Genomic DNA, 18,883 nt, shown 5'->3' with positions numbered 1-18,883 from the left:
AAAGTGAAATTTAAATTAAAAGACGAATAGATCCGCGATTATTGACGGTCACGTGATAGTTATCGACGTATCGTGTCAGCCGTGGACCGAAGAAATCGGTCGAATAAACGAAGATGGCTGCTGCCACTGAATTATTAAATACTCTCGCCGAAACAGTAATTTTTCGAAAGAAAATGTAGAATTTTCCGGGTTGCGACGCGTTTCAGGTAATAACTAATCTATTCTCAATGAGTTTAGTCAATATTCGCGAGCAGTTCGTTTAGTGTTGCTCGCGAGATCCGTGGGCGGTTACGGAGAGTCGTTTTTACTTCGGCCCACTCAAACTTGACATTTTGACAGCCGACAGACGTAAATATTGAACTAAGTCATCGATGAGGGACAGTGTCACGAATCCAAAGCGCGAAAATTCCTGTGATATACGCGTGAAAAATTAATTTGTTGTGATTAATGGACTAAGTAACTTGGTATCTTGACTCGTCTTGCAGTACGATGTGCCATTTTCACATGTTACACGTTTCTCGATATGTTAACATTTCAAATGACAGTACAATCAGCGTTCTAATGTATTGGGTGACCGTTTGTTAACGTTTATCGCTTTCCGTGGTTTTATTTCATTTTCCAACGAAGTCTACTCTAAATCTATTTTTCATAAGACATCTCTTATACACAGGGATAGATGAGACCAAATGTCCGATAATTTTTAATTGCATAGTTGTAGCAATATATACTTTTTTTCTTTGGCGTTATATATTGTTTCAATGTATTCTTTTGTGAATTATTAGTTTTTCTTGTTAATTATGGTTTACTTGTTCTCTATAAAATTTATTCAATATGATTGAATGGAAAATTTGATATATTACAGGTTCATATTCCATATAGTTTATGTACATATGTTTATATAATTTATAATGTTAAGGATGATTCCAAGTCATTGCAGTTGCATGTTTTTTATCATAAACTTTGTTTCTCATGTTACACAATTGATATTTGACAGACATTTCTTAAATACCACTTAAATAGTACTTTAAATTATTGTCCATCATTGAACTTTGCAAATCTTGTTGGTACACAAAAAAATGTAGATTTCATTTGGTAAAGTGAATAAAATGTAATGGTTATATTATATGCAATACCCATCATAACATGAATAATGTAAGTTCTGAATGTACCAATGCCATATGTTTCACTTATTGAAGTTTAGGAATCGTTTTACAAGTATAAAAATTGATTCATGTTATTTATTTTCTTTTAGCAAATTCTAAGTATGAACATAATGCGTAAATTAAGGGGGGGTACCAGTGTCGGAGGCATGAGTTCCAGTAACGCAGGTGGTATAGATGATTGCGTGGGAGCTACAAATCCTCAACACACTGCTCTAGGTCTTATGCACCTTAAAAAACTTTTTTCTGAGTATACCCATCCTTCACATCCCCTCTCAGATGCTGAACGTGACGACAAGCTATATAATATGTTGCCATTATTTTGTAAAGTAAGTGAATTTACTTTTATAACATCTGGATAGTTCTAATAATATTTATTCAATATATATTGTTTTTATGGAAGAATGAAGTGTAACAAGTATTGTTCATTAATTTTCAGGTATTTGGATCTAGTCCTGCAGGAGATATGAGTGAGAAATTTTGGGACATCTTGGCATTTACACAACAAGTATCTAGACTAATGGTGTCCGAAATTAGGAAAAGGGCAAGCAATCAGAGTACAGAGACAGCGAGTTGTGCCATTGTAAAATTTCTAGAAATTGAGAATAGTGAAGAATCAAGTAATGGCTGGATGTTATTGTCTGCATTAAATTTGCTTGCTGCAGGTGATACTTCCCTGATACAGGTACAGACAACATTTTTACATTTTATTCTAATGATCAATACATTGTGTATTAATATAATATTTCATTAGGCAATGACTACTGCTTCTGTTCCCTCAACATTGGTGAAATGCTTATATTTATTTTTTGATTTACCTGAGATGATAGATGACGAAGCTGATCTTGCAGATACAAATAGTGAATTTACCCCAAAGCAACGTAGGATACTGTTACAAAAAATATTCGTGCAAGTAAATACTTCACATAAATACTTATCTTGATAATATTTTAATGTTTCAATGAATTGTTTATTTGAGATATAAACCTTGTTTAATTTATAGTTATTGGTGAGATTATGCAGTCATCCTTATCCAGCAGAAGAGCTGGCCCGCAAAGATGATCTTACTTTATTATTCTCAGCAATAACTAGTTGGTGTCCTCATTACAATGTGATGTGGCGTAAAAGCGCGGCAGAAGTATTAATGACTTTATCTCGACATGGACTTACCCAAAATGTAGTCAGTTACATTCACAGTAAGTATCAGTTCAGATTTAATCCATTGAAATAATACATTTAACTCTTTATTCCCTAATACCACTTCTATTGTAGAAAAAGGATGTATAGCACATTGTGTTGATAATATGCAACGTGTACCTGAACTGGCACCATTGGAAGTAGTAGAAATGTTTGTCACAGTATTTTGTTTTTTAAAAGATTCAAGTGAAGTTTCACAAACTCTTCTGGATGATTTCCGTGCCTGTCAAGGCTATATCTTTCTATCAGAATTTCTATTGAAGTAAGAAACAAACGTCATTTTTTAACTTAAAATTTCATTCGTTCCAAGCTTTATAAATATGTTTTTTACAGACATGCCCCATCCAGATTAGAACAAGATAGTAGAGCAGAAGCACAAGATGCTATACGAAATTTAGTTCTTATGTTAGTATCTTTAACTATGTGTGGACATACCGAATTAAAGCCAAGCCAAGCTAGTATGGGATCTTTATTTCAAATGCTTGGCTTTACTTTACCTCAGCCTAGTAATAGAGGTGTGAACTTTACAATATGAAAGAATATATATTCTTAATCGTTATTTCTCGTTCAATCAATTTTAATATAACGTTTTGCTATAATTGTAGGTGGAAGTGTTCGAAATATCCAGGCATTCCAAGTATTACAATCTGTATTTGTGAAATCTAACTCGTCTCTTTTATGTTGTACTATTCTTGATGCAATATCTAGCGTATATCACAGTGATAATGCCAATTATTTTATACTCGAAGGGCAAAACACATTGTCCCAATTCGCAGAAAAGATTCACTTAAAAAATCGGGAAATACAGGTGAAGTTCTTTCAGCTGCTGGAATTTATAGTGTTTCAACTTAATTTCGTGCCTTGTAAAGAACTTATATCTTTATCCATACTACTTAAAACAAATAATTCAACTAACTGCAGTATCTTGTGCATGGAAACACTCCTTAATATACTCAGGTAATATACAAGGGTTCTTGCAAAAAGCGATGTACCGAATTCCTATTAATTCAAATTTATTCCTTTAGACATAATAATATATTTAAGGACGTGTATCGAGAAGTAGGTATGCTAGAAGTCTTTGTTACGTGTCTTCACCGTTATGCAACTTTGCTTAAAGACAAACAAGCTGCATACGATCAAGGATTAGGTAAAATTGACATTCTTATTTGCATTACTAAACAGGTTTATCTTGTAATTCGAATCAACTAATATTTTTCTTTCAGAATACAATATATGCCCAGAGGATGAACGGTTGGGTGCCTTAGTAATGGATGCTTTGACGACATTATTAGCGGGCAATGTTCAAAATGCTAACGTATTTAGGGAATGTAGTGGAGCACGCTGTGCTCATAATCTTGTACCCTATATAGACTGTCGGTACCAAGCACTTGGTATTGTTAGGGAATTGATACTTAGCGCGGGGGGAGACGATGATATGGCTACATTATTAGGTGTTATGCATTCAGCACCTTCCAATGCCTTGGTTTTAAAAACACACATACTGAAAGTTTGTATCTCGAATTTAACATTGTCTAAAATTATAAACGTCATTGTAAAATATCATACTATTTCAGTCCTTGCTGGCTTGTCTACGAGAGTCTCACCGAACTAGGACTGTGTTCCGAAAGGTAGGAGGTTTCGTATACGTGATGTCCGTTTTAGTATCCTTGGAAGGTCAATTGGGCACGCAAAGGGTGGAGAGCGCTGAGATTTCTAACGATATAATAAAAAGGACACCGCAGGAAGAAGCGCAACTGTTAACGCTCCTGCACGTTGTATTCCACACAATAAGTACAGCTATGAGATTTGAGCCGGCGAACGCGAAATTCTTTCATCATGAGGTAAATATTTTGTAATTATCCTCATCGTCTATGAATCTACTGATACGATCACCATTTTGTGTAGATATGTCAATCGAGTTTATGCGACACATTGCGACTTCTTGGATGTTTCTCCGTACAAACGAAACTCACGGAAATAGATCTAATACCGACTACGAATTACCATAATATGTTGTTAACATTGTTTACTGGAAGCGTATTAGAACCTGTATTTCCAGATCTCATACCAAAAACACTAGCATATGCATGTTTACTGCTGCGTCTTCTATACGACGTCGCACTCGACTCTTTTGATAAGCCAAATTTAGCAGGCTTAGGAATGAGGTCACCAAGTCACAAACAAAATAGCGTCGAGGTGATTCACAATTTAGAAATATAATATTACTACCGCCGTACGAACCATTCATAACTAAACATAATCGTTTTTAGCAACAGAAATCATTTGATTCTCCCGGGAGTGGAAAGAGGAGCGTGATAAACTCATTAAATCTAAACCCCCCTACTCCAGAACCAATTGTAGTACACCCTGGTATAGTCGTTGGAATGTTACACTTGCTCCCGTCGATCTCGGAGACATCAAATTGTCAAATGGCTTTAGCTTTACAGTTATATGTAGCCGAAATCATTAAAAGCTTAGTACGCTCAGAGAGGAATCAACAGATAATGTGCGACGCTGGAATGGCAGGTGAATTGCTGTCCGTAGGCAGAATTGCTTTACAAGATGAAACGCACCCTTTACATCAACCACTTCAATATATCATAGAAAGATTAGCGGCACAGTCTTTAGAGCCACGTGACTTGAGGTAGACTGAACTTATCAATGCGACCGATAAAGCGTTATTATGTTCAGTACATATATATGTTATTCCTATTTTCAGAGAATTTTTACGACTAGGTGATCCGTTATGTTGTATCTCACTGGACGACATTGAACCGAATAAACCTAGAGGCGGTCCTGTACCACTAACACGTATTAAGACTCTAGTGTCAATGACAACACCAAAGGATTTCCGAGCTCATGGCTCGTGTACTCTGCCACCTTTCGTAGAACTTGACATGAGCGCAGAAGGGTTCGCATGTTTATACTTGCCTAGTGTTGCCCCACAGAGTACGACCCCGCCTACAGTAGTGGCTGCTGACAGTAGTGTGCTCGGTGGGATCGGTTCAGGTAATAATTACCTTTTTAGGTATACTATACCTGTACCATTCTGTGCACGCACTTAATCTCTCAAGGTTTAGTTCGTATTTAAATGAAACTATTAAAGTTAAAATTCAGGACTGGTCCTAAAGTGGTCCTAAACTAACGAGTAACGTCATATAATTAATTTTTAGGTGACAGACTATTTCCTCCGCAAACTGGACTTACTTATAGTACATGGATATGTGTTGATAAATTTAGCGACCCTAGAACTGATCCTCACTGTGTACGATTATTGACGTTAGTGCGTACCCCACAGTCTGCAAGAGATCTAATTTGTTTAACTGCGGTCCTAAGTGCTAGAGATAAAGCTATTATTGTATCGACGCAAGAAACACCAATATCGCAAAGTAAGTTTTTCACTTGACACGTAATGTACAAAGTCTGAAATTTAAGTAATTAAAATTGAATTATTGTTCGTGTAGATGTGGGTGAATGGGAGCCAGAAGGAACTGGTGAATGTGGTGCAAGAGTCTGGTGTCCTGACTTGCTTCACGAGGGACAGTGGCACCATATAGCTATAGTGCTCAATCGTGCTGTATTAAAAAACTCAAGTTTCTCATTATATTTGGATGGTCAGCATATTCACAGTCAGAAGCTTCATTATATCACGCAAGTTCCCGGAGGAGGAGTAGCGAATTTGACTGTAGCATCGCCGGTTTATGGGTACATAGGTACACCGCCCTGTTGGCGGCGATATTCTAAACTGGCGTGGAAGCAAGGGCCATGCCATTTAGTGGAAGAGGTGTTCAATTCACAGAGTATAGCAACTTTGTTTAAATTAGGACCACATTATATGGGAAGTCTACAGGCTCCACAATTATCAGGTATTTGTCTAAGCGATTGTTCAGATTCTTACAATGATAATTATAATTACCATTTGGGCATAAATATAAGTGGTTCTTTTATTACAGCACAAGAACCTTTAACGCCTCTTATCGCAGAAGAAAAAGTTGTGTTTGGATTAAATGCTAAAGCGATGTCTCAGTTGACGTTAGCCAAAATTAGAAAAGTTTATAGTCGGGCGGATAATAAATCAATTGCCAAACAGGTGCGTGTAATATTTTCTACGAGTAAATATAGAGGAACTTTTAAATGTTACTGATTTGAATGAATTACTCTTTGCAGCTTGGTATGTCGTCACACGAAAATGCTACACCCATTAGAGTTCTTCACAATTCTGCGGGACACCTTAGTGGACCAGCAAGGGCACTCGGAGGCGTAGTCGTTGGTTATCTTGGTGTTCGGGTTTTTAGTCCTCGGCCCGTAGCTACAATGATTGATAACGTGGGAGGATGTTCAGTGTTATTAGGTAATTGAAAATTCTACATTTCTGATATCGATTATGGATTTAAAAGTACAGTGAACGTCGGGTAATTGCAACGCTCATCGGGACCCGGTGTTGCAGTCATTTAATGTTCACTGTAATGCTAATTAAGCACTTATATATTGCATCAACAGGTTTAATAGCCATGGCTCAAGACGTAGAGTCTTTGTACGCTGCCGTCAAAGCGTTAGTTTGCGTTGTAAGATCGAATCAAGCAGCCCAGCAAGAAATGGATCGTCGAAGAGGCTATCAAACATTAGCAATGTTACTACGGAGGAAATGTCCTCTCTTGAACAGCCACATCTTACATCTGACGTTCAGTCTTGTTGGCACGGTTGACAGTGGCAGAGAGACGAGCGCGATACCTAATGTTACAGCGTTTCAAGATCTCCTTTGTGATTTACAAGTACGATTCGTTGATCACAGCTTCGTTTAAAAGATGATTAGGAATAATAATCACTGACAGAAACACTTAAATTGTCTTTAGGTTTGGCACGAAGCACCGGGAGAATTATTGAGATCACTTTTGGAACATCTGTACGAACTAATAGCGGAGTCAAGTGAGAAAAGGACGAATTTACGTTTAATGAGAGATTTGCAATTGGTGCACAAGCTGTTGCATATCTTAAGTGATGTAAAACAAAGCAGCACACGGCAGATTTTGCTTGCGCTGCTCAGTATTCTGTTGAGTCAACCGAGACAAGCTGATTTACTTTGGTAATTTCTATATGTGATAAGTTGGGCCATCAATTCATCCGTTTTAAGTATTCATATTGACAAAAGTATTTGTTTCTTTAAGGTTTGGTCAATTCATAGTAGCTACGTTACCTCAAAGTTCAGAGAAGCACTTGATTCTTCGAGAAAGCGAAGGTAATAAAGAAGGAGAAGGGGAACATATACTTTTACGGAACCGTTGCTTGCAACTTTTACATTCTTTGTTATTTAATGGACCCAAGGTGAATGTAAAGTAAGTATTGCAATAAAGTGAAATGGGAAATGTGTGTGTTATGATGTATTTTGATGTAACAATTGTATTACAGTATGTGTGAAGAATTATCTAAAGTACTGGGCTTAGATTGGATATTATTGTTTCTTCAATCTGGTCTTCATAGTACGACAGTGATATGGGGCTTGCGAATATTGGTGGCTGTCTGTTCGGTACAACCAATATTACAGAAATTTAAAGAAGGCACTAGCAATGGTGGTTGGTTACGCCATACGGATCATAACAAAATGGCACTTGCACTTGGTATGCTTGTAGAAAACATTGGATTTGAATAGAATTAACAGTGAACCGATCGTTCTTCATAACATGAGTTTTCTGTTTAGGTTGTCATCAGCAAATGACAGGTGGTGAGATTAAACCATCTGGTCTCCATGTACCAGGGTTTCAACATTTAGGATGGTTGCTGCCACAGCATGTGGACCTTGTTCCAGAATTGTACTTTCTCTTTATCGCTCTTATGATGGGCCAACCAGTGAAATTATTGCCCACCGATTCAAAAGTCATTTTAAAAGTTCAGTACGAGCACAATACTTTTACATACCATATCTTAATAAGACTCAAACGAGACGTAAATGTAACAAATTTCCATACTTTGTTGTAACAGCTCGACTTGGATAACGTGTGGAATTTCTTGTTCGGTGTCCCAGCGAACCATACGCTATCTTCCTTTGCAAGTAGAATTAACCTTTGCCCCGAAGCAGTGGTTACTTTGTTAGCTATGGTGCGAACAATGCTTAATAATTACTCTATGAAGTAAGTTTCCGCATCGTACTATTGAAATAGACTAATCGATTTCATAGAAAGTTCATTTCACTTGTAAAATTTTTATTCAATAGCCCCGAATCTCTACCCGATTGGTTAAGTGATTATCCAGTGACAATAATACAGTTCCTGTTCTTCCTCTATCACAATTTCACAGACTTCATGCAAGTGTTCATGTCTGCGGAAGTGTTAGGCGCACTAGCCGGCACTTTGTTTCCAAAACCTACGAGTTCTAGTCAAGATAGTAGTGGAGCTAGTACCCCAGCAGATGAGGTAACTATCACAGATAAATATCAACTCTGCTTTCATCTAAATCCGGAAGCAATTATATGATTTTTCTATTACAGCAAGAGCCAGTATTGGTGAGATCTCCTTCGAAGGATGTTGGTTTGATAAATCACCCAGCGAAAAAATTTGTGATGGACTTTTTAAGGGTCATCGTAGTAGATTCTCTTTCTTTACCAGTCACTGCAAAGTCTCCACCAGCCATCGATTTAGTTTTAGAAGCGTGGCCAGAGCATGCTTCTACGGGTCAACAAACACGTTACCAAACGGAAGTTCTATCTATTCTAATGGAGCATTTATTAGCCGCTGACGTTCTGATCGGAGAGCAAGCGGCGTTACCTGTAGTTCCTGGCGGTTCTGTCAACAATATTACTAACAATGTATGTTACGTCGCAGCCAGAATAGTGGATAAACTGTGGCAAGGTGAATTCCATGAATCTCATTAATACTATATTTTTATTCATATGTTTCCGAATCAGTTTATTAAGTCTCTGATTTCCGACACGCAGGTGCTTTGACGAAAGATCCGCACGAAGTGTTTGACTTTATCGTGAAATTAATTGGACAAGCTAAAAGACGGCCCGGTGTTGTTAGCATGGAAGGTCTACATCATTGTCTGAACAGAACTATTCTGTTCTTGTTGTCCCGGACAACAGACTCGATAGCTGATCAAATGGCTGTCTTCGAAGCATTACATAAACTTACGACTCATAGGTAGACTAGATACTTGATGCAACGTTTTAATAATAAATTCTATAATGTAACCATAATTGTGTTTTCTAGGCTACTAGTTTTTGGTGCTGGCAATCACGAATTGGAATTCATCGGTTGCCTAACGTACTGCCTCTTACAGTTAACAGCAGATATTAAAGTCATGCTGGACACAAACATGAAAACCACGTGGCACGTAAATCCACAAGTGGAAGCCAGCGATGACAGACTAACTTCGCATCAGGGGCACAACTTGATGTCTGTCGCGGCAATGAGAGTTTGGGACGAATTATATGTATGCAAGAAACCCGCTATAGAAGAAGTGTTTAAAATAACACTTCCAGCGCCTGTAGGAAACGAACGTGCTCCCGAGCTGTCGCAAATAAGAGATCAATTAAACGAAGCTGCAACCAGGCTTTGGATGAATTACGTTGTTATGGAAAGGAAGGCTTCGTACAGAGTCCCTTGGGAACTACACAATCAAATACAGTCGGTGAGGATTCCAGCAATAACTGTAACGGATACATGAGGAGAAAACGATGCTCAAACGACTGTACAATGTTTCAGAAAATTCAAAAGGTAACAGGAGGCTTGACAAGATTGGCGAGTAGGACAAAAGTGAGGAAAGAAGAATCCGTGCGCGTTAGGCTACGATTACATCAAAATACAGTGGCGCAATGGACGGAGCAACACGTGGCATTGGTGCGTGAATTAGCTGCGGCTAAAAGACTACAATACATCCAAACCAATCAGCACACTCAGAGATACGTGTATCAAGTAAGAAATCAATTTGATGTTGAAGACAAAGGAAGAAATAAATATATTACTGATTAATCAATCTACAGGAATGGTTGCAAACTGAAACTGAATTAACGAGAGAACGGGGTCTATGGGGACCACCGACACCTACCAGACTGGACAAGTGGATGTTAGACATGACTGAGGGCCCATGCAGAATGCGAAAGAAGATGATGAAAAACGAACTCTTCTATATCCATTATCCTTATCGACCTGAATTGGAACACCCAGATAACGTATGTTGTTTTTATGGAAGTTTGTAATGTATAAAATAATAAGAGTTCGTGAATTCGAATTTGTGCGTTTCGACCATTTGCAGAAACAGCTGAAGTATAAAGTTGCAACGAGCACCGACAGCAAGGAGTATTACTTGAAACAACTTGGTAATTCCTCCGGCATGTTTGAACGAGAACGCGACCCCGTCATCGACGACACTCCGTTGAACGTCAACGAAGCTTCTACAGAAAGTGAACCTCCCATGGTACCTTGCACGTTGGAACGTCACGCCAGTGAACCCGATGAAGTAACAGAAGACAACGAGCAAGAAGAGGAAAATAATCAGGCTGTTCCAGACAATCAAACTTTGATACGATTACTAGAGGAACACGAAAAGGTTTGTCTCCCAGACATAAGTGACACTGGAGTGGGTATTACAGTTACTTATTTTATTTATTTGTATTTCCAGATAAGTCACATGTTCAGGTGCGCTAGAATCCAGGGATTAGATACCACGGAAGGTTTATTATTGTTTGGAAAGGAACATTTCTACGTGATCGATGGGTTTACACTGTTAAAATCCAGAGAAATAAGGGATATCGAAAGTTTACCCGAGGCTTATGAACCAATATTGCCATCGCCAGGTTCTCCTAGAAGGTCTAGAGCAATGAGGCAGTGCTCGAAGTTTAATTACGAGGATATTAGGTAATAAATTACGCAAAGAAAATATTATCTTGAATGAGAAATGTTAGTGAGTCAGAGTAGCAGGATAATTGTCTGCGTTTCACAGGGAAGTGCATAAAAGGAGGTATTTGCTACAACCGATGGCACTGGAAGTATTCAGCGGAGACGGCAGAAACTACTTGTTAGCGTTTCCACGTAAAGTGAGGAATAAAGTTTATCAAAGATTCATGACATTCGCAACAGCGATAGCTGACAGCGCACAACAGTCAGTGGCTGGTCAAAAGAGAACTGCAAACGTAGAGCAAGCCACGGGTCTGCTTTCAAACCTAATCGGAGAAACATCGGTTACCCAACGATGGGTGGTTAGTATCTTAATTAACGTTGTATTCTTTTATTCGTGTTATGGCGTTTTATGATGTAATGCATTGATATTTTCAGAGAGGAGAGATATCTAACTTCCAGTATTTGATGCATCTCAACACTTTAGCTGGCCGTAGTTACAATGATTTGATGCAGTATCCAATCTTTCCATGGATATTGGCTGACTATGATAGCGAGGAACTTGACTTAACTGATCCAGTGACATTTAGAGACTTTGGTAAACCTATGGGTGCACAGAGCCCTGAACGATTATTGCAGTTCAAGAAGAGGTACATTAAATTGATGATTTTTTATATATTCTGGATATATAGATGAATTCAATTTGAATTTGTATTTAAATAGATATAAAGAATGGGATGATCCTCACGGAGAAACGCCTCCCTATCATTATGGAACGCACTATTCTTCCGCTATGATAGTGTGTTCCTATTTAGTGAGAATGGAACCATTCACGCAACATTTTCTTAGACTCCAGGTTTGTAAAAGCAATTGTTTGATAATTCGTTTCCTGTCATTAATTTCATATTAAAATTTGAACGATATTTTCTATAGGGTGGACATTTCGACTTGGCGGACAGAATGTTCAATAGCATAAAAGAAGCTTGGCTTTCTGCTTCTAAACACAACATGGCGGATGTGAAAGAACTTATACCAGAATTCTTCTACCTTCCAGAATTTCTCGTTAATTCGAATCATTTTGACTTAGGTGGATATCATGTTTTATTGTGTTGCTAATAGAATCGAATAAACTGACATGAAATTATTTTCCCAGGCTCTAAACAAAGTGGCGTGCAATTGGGAGACATTGTACTTCCACCATGGGCGAAGCAGGATCCTCGGGAATTTATACGCGTGCATCGACTCGCATTGGAATGCGATTACGTGTCGCAACACCTTCATCAATGGATTGATTTAATATTCGGTTGCAAGCAAAATGGACCGGCCGCAGTCGAAGCAGTAAATGTGTTCCATCACTTATTCTATGAAGGCAACGTCGATATTTACAAGTAAAACTAACGTTACACCATTACTGTATAATAACCTTTTAACAGTCATCTCATTTCACCAAATCTAATCTTAACATACGTTCCTTTAGCATCGACGATCCCCTAAAAAAGAATGCTACCATTGGATTCATCAATAATTTCGGTCAAATACCAAAGCAGTTATTTAAGAAACCGCACCCGGCTAAGAAGATGACTCAAAGAACCAGCGTTATCGATCCTGGACCAATCACTCCAGGCTTAAGTATTACTACGTCTGATAAATTGTTCTTCCATAATCTTGACAATTTGAAGCCATCGCTTCAACCTATCAAAGGTTTATTATCTTTATATCTGCATTATGCTTTTTCTTTCTTATTAATTTGATCATACGTTAACATTGAGTGGTCTATTTAATAGAATTGAAAGGTCCCGTCGGTCAGATACTTCACGTGGATAAAGCAGTGTTGGCTGTTGAACAAAATAAAACGCTGATTCCTCCGACGTATAATAAGTACGTTGCATGGGGTTTCGCGGACCATTCGCTTAGAATAGGAAATTACGACAGCGACAAAGCGATGTTCGTTTGCGAAGCTATGATGCAGAGTAGCGGAGAGATAGTTGCTTGTGTTTGTCCGTCTTCCAAATTGATCGTAACCGCTGGCACAAGCTCCGTAAGGGCATTCAATAGTCTATTTTAAACTTCATCGACCCGGACCTTTATGGTACCGTATTTCAACAGGTTGTAACCGTTTGGGAATACACGAAGAGGCAACTTTCGATCAAACAGTGTCTCTATGGTCATACCGATGCTGTTACATGTTTGTCGTCAAGTCCAGCCTACAACGTGATTGTATCAGGATCTCGGGACGGTACAGCAATTATATGGGACTTGTCACGCTGCTTATTTGTCCGTCAGTTGAGAGGACATGCAGGACCAGTGGCCGCAGTAGCCATAAACGAATTAACGGTGAGTTTCATACGATCAATGTAGAAGACCAAGTTGATACACATTTCACATTAATTTTTTTTTCTTTTTTATCTTGTAGGGGGATATAGCAACATGTGCAGCTACATGGCTTCACGTGTGGAGCATCAACGGTGAGGAACTAGCGAGTGTCAACACATGCGTTGGACGAGCTGATAGAATGCAGCAAATTCTGTGTGTGGCGTTTAGCCAAACTCACGAATGGGACTCGCAAAATGTTATTATGACAGGTTCGACAGACGGTGTAGCTCGTGTAAGAATTATGCTATTCATTCCAGTACGATTATGAGAATCAATTGTAAACGAATAACAGGGACGATTAAAATTCTAGATGTGGTCAATGGATTACGTGCAAGTGCCTGCGGAAGAAGATAAACCCGAGGAAGTTGCAGCTGCCAAAGAAAAAAACACAAAGTCGAGCAAGACTGATAATCAGAATGAAAGTACTAAGAAACGGGTACACGAATTGGTTAAGCAAATGAGTATATCAGCTGAAGGCTCAGGTGAATACCTATGGGAATAACATTAGTGTTATATTGTATATTTATTTTTTTATTTATTTTTGTAGCTATGCTTGCGAAAAGCGGTTCAGAAAGTAGTCTTTCGGAAGCGGAAACTTCTAAAGAAGCGTCGAGATTGCACGAAGAGAAAGAAGAGTGCTCGGACAACGATTCAAGCAATGGTTCTAGTAGCAAACCATCACCACAGAATAATAACACTCCTACTGTTGTGCTTCGTAGGAAAAGTCGTGGAAACCCTATGTTTCGGAAGAGCGAAGGCGGAGGACGCGCAGACAGCGAGGGTACTCAAACCAGGTAACAGAACTTGACCCTTATTTAATCCTATAAGGCAGATTTATGTTTACCTTGGGTCCTTGAGGGATTAAGTATGCATTAATGATGATAATACCTGGATTATTAACTTCACAGTGAATTGTCTAGCACTACTGGAGACTCTGAAGGAGCCTTGCGAGCCAGTAAAAGCGATACCAGCTTAACAGACAGTTTTGTGATGGTCACAGAAGCTGACACAAAACCTAGAAGAATTAATCCACAAAATGTCTTACGCGATGGTTTTAAATGGCAACGGCAATTAGTATTTAGAAGTAAATTAACAATGCATACTGCATACGACCGAAAGGATAATGCAGAACCAGCATCTATAACGGCTCTCGCGGTTTCAAGGTAAATTATTATACTAGTACACATGTTTCGAGTGTTCTTAAATCTACAGGAATATCCTTGTCGCTACATATAGGGTAATTCGACACGTTTTATCCAGTTACATATAAGATTACCATTTTTCAGTCTCTGATAGTGAGGTAAAGTATGCTACGATAACTTAAGAAACATGAGCAATACAATGTCAAGAGTTAATTAGGTGATGCTTACAGTGCTACTCTCAGTTACAATATTTGTGTTAATATTATTGATGTAAAGATAAAATAACATATACTGTGAATGAAATTTCAGGGATCATAGAACAGTATACGTAGGAGATACAAGAGGTCGAGTCTTCTCGTGGAGTGTATGCGAGCAACCGGGTCGCACAGTCGCCGATCACTGGTTAAAAGATGAGGGTGCAGACTCTTGTGTTGGTTGCGGAGTTAGATTTAATCTTTACGAAAGAAGGCATCACTGTCGCAACTGTGGACAAGTATTCTGTTCAAAGTAAGTCATTAGAATTGTAGACAAATTATATTTGTATACGTCTCATTAATTCTTTCCATTATTTCACGCAGATGCAGCCGATTTGAGTCTAAAATCTCGAGGTTAGGAATTTTAAAACCTGTCAGAGTTTGTCAGGGTTGTTATTCATCATTGCGCTCCCAGCTTTCCGCTGAAAGCAGCGCTTAATTTGGCAGCGTATTTTATGGTTTTCTGTAAGTGACCGGATCGAGGGTGGGTACAACTCAAATGTACATAATCACGGGTACCCTCTATATGCCTTTACCTGAACTTTTCCATCAGGTAAACTAAACGTGCATTTCCGTTTCATTTTTTTTTCGTATATATTGTGCAATATCGGGCTCTCTTGCATTTCGACGAACTGCACAGGAAGAAATCAATCGCTGTATTTTTTATTATAATCTGACCGTTGATTGACCCTAGTTTTTATCACCAGTGATTCGTTCCTTCTGTTCTTCAGTAACGAATAATTAAATTACGGTACATTCCTGTCGATCCTATAAAATCGCATCTAGCATACTTTTAACTTATAGAAACTGTCACAATAATATCTACGTTGTATCCTAAGAAGATCGGCCTGCTTTGCTTCATCGACAGGGTTGTACATCATTTTCGAAGTCGATGCCCGAAAATTTACCAAATACTGGAATGTAGATTACAAGTACACGTTCTCCTCTTTTTTATATATATATATATATCTATGAATTTTGATCATTTTCGAACATTTCTCTATGTTTCGTATATTTGCATTTTATTCGTCAGAGAACAATATATAAAGTTGTTTTATATGTTGTACATTTTGTTTGACAAAGCTACACTTTATCATCCATTTCAGCGAAAATTAATACTGACCGAAAAATCTATACATACGAACGTATATAGCGAAATTTATTTAACACGTAATCTGTGATTATTTTCTTTCGTATTTTAGTAAATTTATGATAAATAAATTCGAGAGGTGGTCATTGACAATTATATATACATATATACATATATAGATATATATGTATGTATGTGTGTGTGTGTGTGTGTATATATATATATAGAAAATGTTAATAGTATTAGATGATTATTGTTAATATTTATTTTAAATTATGATAGAATAGTATACAAGATGTCAATATTGTTAATGGAAAAATATAAGATTGAATATTTATCAGAGTTACCAAAAAAAAAATACATATATATACATATATACATATATACGTATATATATATATACCGTGTATTATTTGTACCAGTGTTTTTGTATTACGTTTTGTTTACAATTGCTGTTTGATAAAATGTTTGTTTTTCCCTTACGATAACGTCATGTACAAAATGCAATAATAATACGCGGTGTGATTCATTGTAAGGATTGTCGAGGGTATATAATTTATTATTGCATCGTAAATGACAGGTCTTTTATTTTTCCATTTTGTAGAATTGACGAACTTCAATGGTTTCGAGAAATCAAGCATATATGTATTTTGATTCTTGAGAGAGAGAGAGAGAGAGGAGATATTGCAATTGCAGTGCACTACATTGTGACCGCTGCCTATACAGGTGTAAAACTCGTAACTTTATAATAGACAATACCTTTAATTACGTAAAAGTGTTATGATATAACTGTAAGTTGGTTAACAAAAAAAACCATAGACTCTAAAACCAGCAGTAACGTAATATAAGCAATGTCGTAAATGTGGAATACACTCGTTTGTTCACAGAGTTAGTATATGTATGTATACACGGTGTTCGGTTACAAATGTGACAAATTTTAATAGGTGATACTACCAGATAAGACAAAAACAAAAAAAAAAGAGTAACATAATATAGGGTGTATCTGTATCATTTCCAAATTACTGAGAATTGAAAGATCCACTAATTACAAATATTAGCTAAATTTCTCTACTCCTGAGTTTTGTCTTACTTCGATGTGTAGGATCACTTTTTAATATTTATCTCACCTTCGACTGATCACATTGTATATATAAATATAAACGTATACATAATACATATACATATACATAGATACGTATATTTAAATATATGTATATATATTATTGTGACCGTGTCTATAAAATTAATTGTGAAAGCAGAAGTAATTTAAACGAAAAAAAAAATATGCGTGTTCTTGGAACAAGTATTTTATAACATTTTGAAACGGCAAAGAATCGCAAACGTGATGCATTTCTTCATGAAAAAATTGAATTTACCTAATGGTTAGAATGAATCCACAAATGCTGGACTAATCGCGCAAGAAGAGAATTTGTATAAATGCGAAGATTGCGGTACTTGGAAGATAAAAAAAAGAAAGAAAAAAGCATTGTCTCCCTATACGAATAACAAATTCTACCGTTTGTATTCTATCGATACACTTCCATTTTTCTAAAGGCACAAATTTTATAAAGATCATGGAATAGCGTGACAAAATGAAATTGAAAACGAAATGAACGCAGTTCAAACACACTGCAGAGTGTTGTTTCAACGTGGTACTTTAATGTCACTAGTATTGCCGTTACTAGTCAAATAAAAGAGAAAAATTATTCGGTCATAATCGCTGTCTGTTGCTTTCATTTGGCAATACGATTGTTAGTATATCCACTGATTTGAAAGTGAAGTACGTCAATCTGTAATTTTTATAGAATACTAAGTTCTTATGAGATGGACTAAGAAAAATTTGTAACTCTGCGTTACACGCGGGAAACAGTATTAACAATTGAAAGCAAAAGGTGAGCAATGTATGAATAAATTACTTGTATCTCTCACTGTGTATTATCAGCACTATGTCTAATGCACATTCTTTCACCGAGAATGTGCTCGACATGAAAATCAGAGAAAACGCTGGAAACTTCATGAGTGAGGTTCAAGGAATGTTGAAAAAAAATCTCCAAATCATGCAGATGCATAAAAATAGGAAGAGTTACCACGTATCTTATGCAAATAATATCTGTGTGTCATTATTACATGCCAGTTCTAATAAAACATTGCCAATTATCTTTACTTTTGTACTTCTACTTATACACAAACAAAACAAAGCTTATAATTCATTGTATAATGGAATTGGTGAGCTTACACTTAATTCTAATCGAGAAACATAGATTTTGATTTCGTGAAAAGTTTCTTAAAACTCTTGTTCTCTTTAAAGTAAACCGAGGTAATCTACAAAAACACGAGCGATGTGAAATCTTTTAAGGGCAGGACGAACCTAATCTCAAGAGAATGCATTATTTTATTAAGATTACATTGTAGATGATTATATGTAATTGGAACAAAGTGATCGTTTTATCGTGTAGAAGAATAAGTATTATTTCTAGTCACCGTGAATACCCTTTATTGTTTATCGATGCAGCAAAATTTCATTTTATAGTTTTGAACAGTATTATTTGTAATCGTATTGAAATGCGCTGGTGTCTGTGTACCACATGTATTATAAAATAGAACTTTACATACATTTTATTGTGTATTTTATTACAATGCATTTTGTACAAACAACAAAAACGATACTCTATTTAAAAAATAGTATGTTCAATTCTAATGTTATACAACATAACACCCAAACTGAAAGAATTAAGAGTTTGATTCATCTGATTCCGCACATTGCATTACTCTGTCATCACTGTATGACATAAATATAAACTTCATTTTTCTGTGTTTCTAACAATTTCATACTTTTATT

General features: G+C 36.9%; 1 protein-coding gene across 5 annotated transcripts; it reads left to right on the top strand.

The window, feature by feature from the left end:
- The first annotated feature begins 78 nt into the window (after window positions 1-78).
- Window positions 79-18,207, top strand: bchs (WD repeat and FYVE domain containing 3 bchs). 5 transcript variants are annotated; one of them, XM_076367907.1, is made up of 47 exons: window positions 316-348; window positions 863-1,152; window positions 1,253-1,489; window positions 1,600-1,845; window positions 1,915-2,073; window positions 2,164-2,356; window positions 2,433-2,619; window positions 2,691-2,872; window positions 2,963-3,314; window positions 3,383-3,504; window positions 3,581-3,864; window positions 3,932-4,198; window positions 4,263-4,553; window positions 4,628-5,001; window positions 5,077-5,366; window positions 5,531-5,746; window positions 5,822-6,223; window positions 6,311-6,447; window positions 6,525-6,708; window positions 6,858-7,129; window positions 7,211-7,440; window positions 7,523-7,690; window positions 7,764-7,972; window positions 8,053-8,240; window positions 8,334-8,482; window positions 8,566-8,764; window positions 8,839-9,199; window positions 9,286-9,490; window positions 9,560-9,980; window positions 10,055-10,264; window positions 10,333-10,521; window positions 10,605-10,898; window positions 10,971-11,206; window positions 11,292-11,547; window positions 11,624-11,835; window positions 11,909-12,041; window positions 12,119-12,272; window positions 12,339-12,573; window positions 12,663-12,886; window positions 12,970-13,223; window positions 13,292-13,519; window positions 13,599-13,790; window positions 13,869-14,040; window positions 14,106-14,352; window positions 14,467-14,721; window positions 15,010-15,207; window positions 15,279-18,207. In XM_076367907.1, exons 2-47 carry the CDS (start codon window positions 1,144-1,146, stop codon window positions 15,391-15,393), a joined length of 10,338 nt encoding a protein of 3,445 aa, XP_076224022.1. In that variant the 5' UTR covers window positions 316-348; window positions 863-1,143; the 3' UTR covers window positions 15,394-18,207. The 5 variants fall into 5 exon arrangements, 4 of the variants coding, with proteins under 4 accessions (XP_031827017.2, XP_031827016.2, XP_031827015.2 ...); XM_031971157.2 differs by lacking the exons at window positions 316-348; window positions 863-1,152 and adding an exon at window positions 79-206; XM_031971156.2 differs by having other exon boundaries at window positions 221-1,152; window positions 10,611-10,898.
- The last annotated feature ends 676 nt before the right edge of the window (window positions 18,208-18,883 follow it).

The sequence above is a fragment of the Nomia melanderi genome, chromosome 5 (assembly GCF_051020985.1).
Source record: "Nomia melanderi isolate GNS246 chromosome 5, iyNomMela1, whole genome shotgun sequence".
NCBI lineage: Eukaryota > Metazoa > Arthropoda > Insecta > Hymenoptera > Halictidae > Nomia > Nomia melanderi.
The sequence above is the reverse complement of the archived record's forward strand: the minus strand, read 5'-3'. Positions and strand labels throughout refer to the sequence as shown.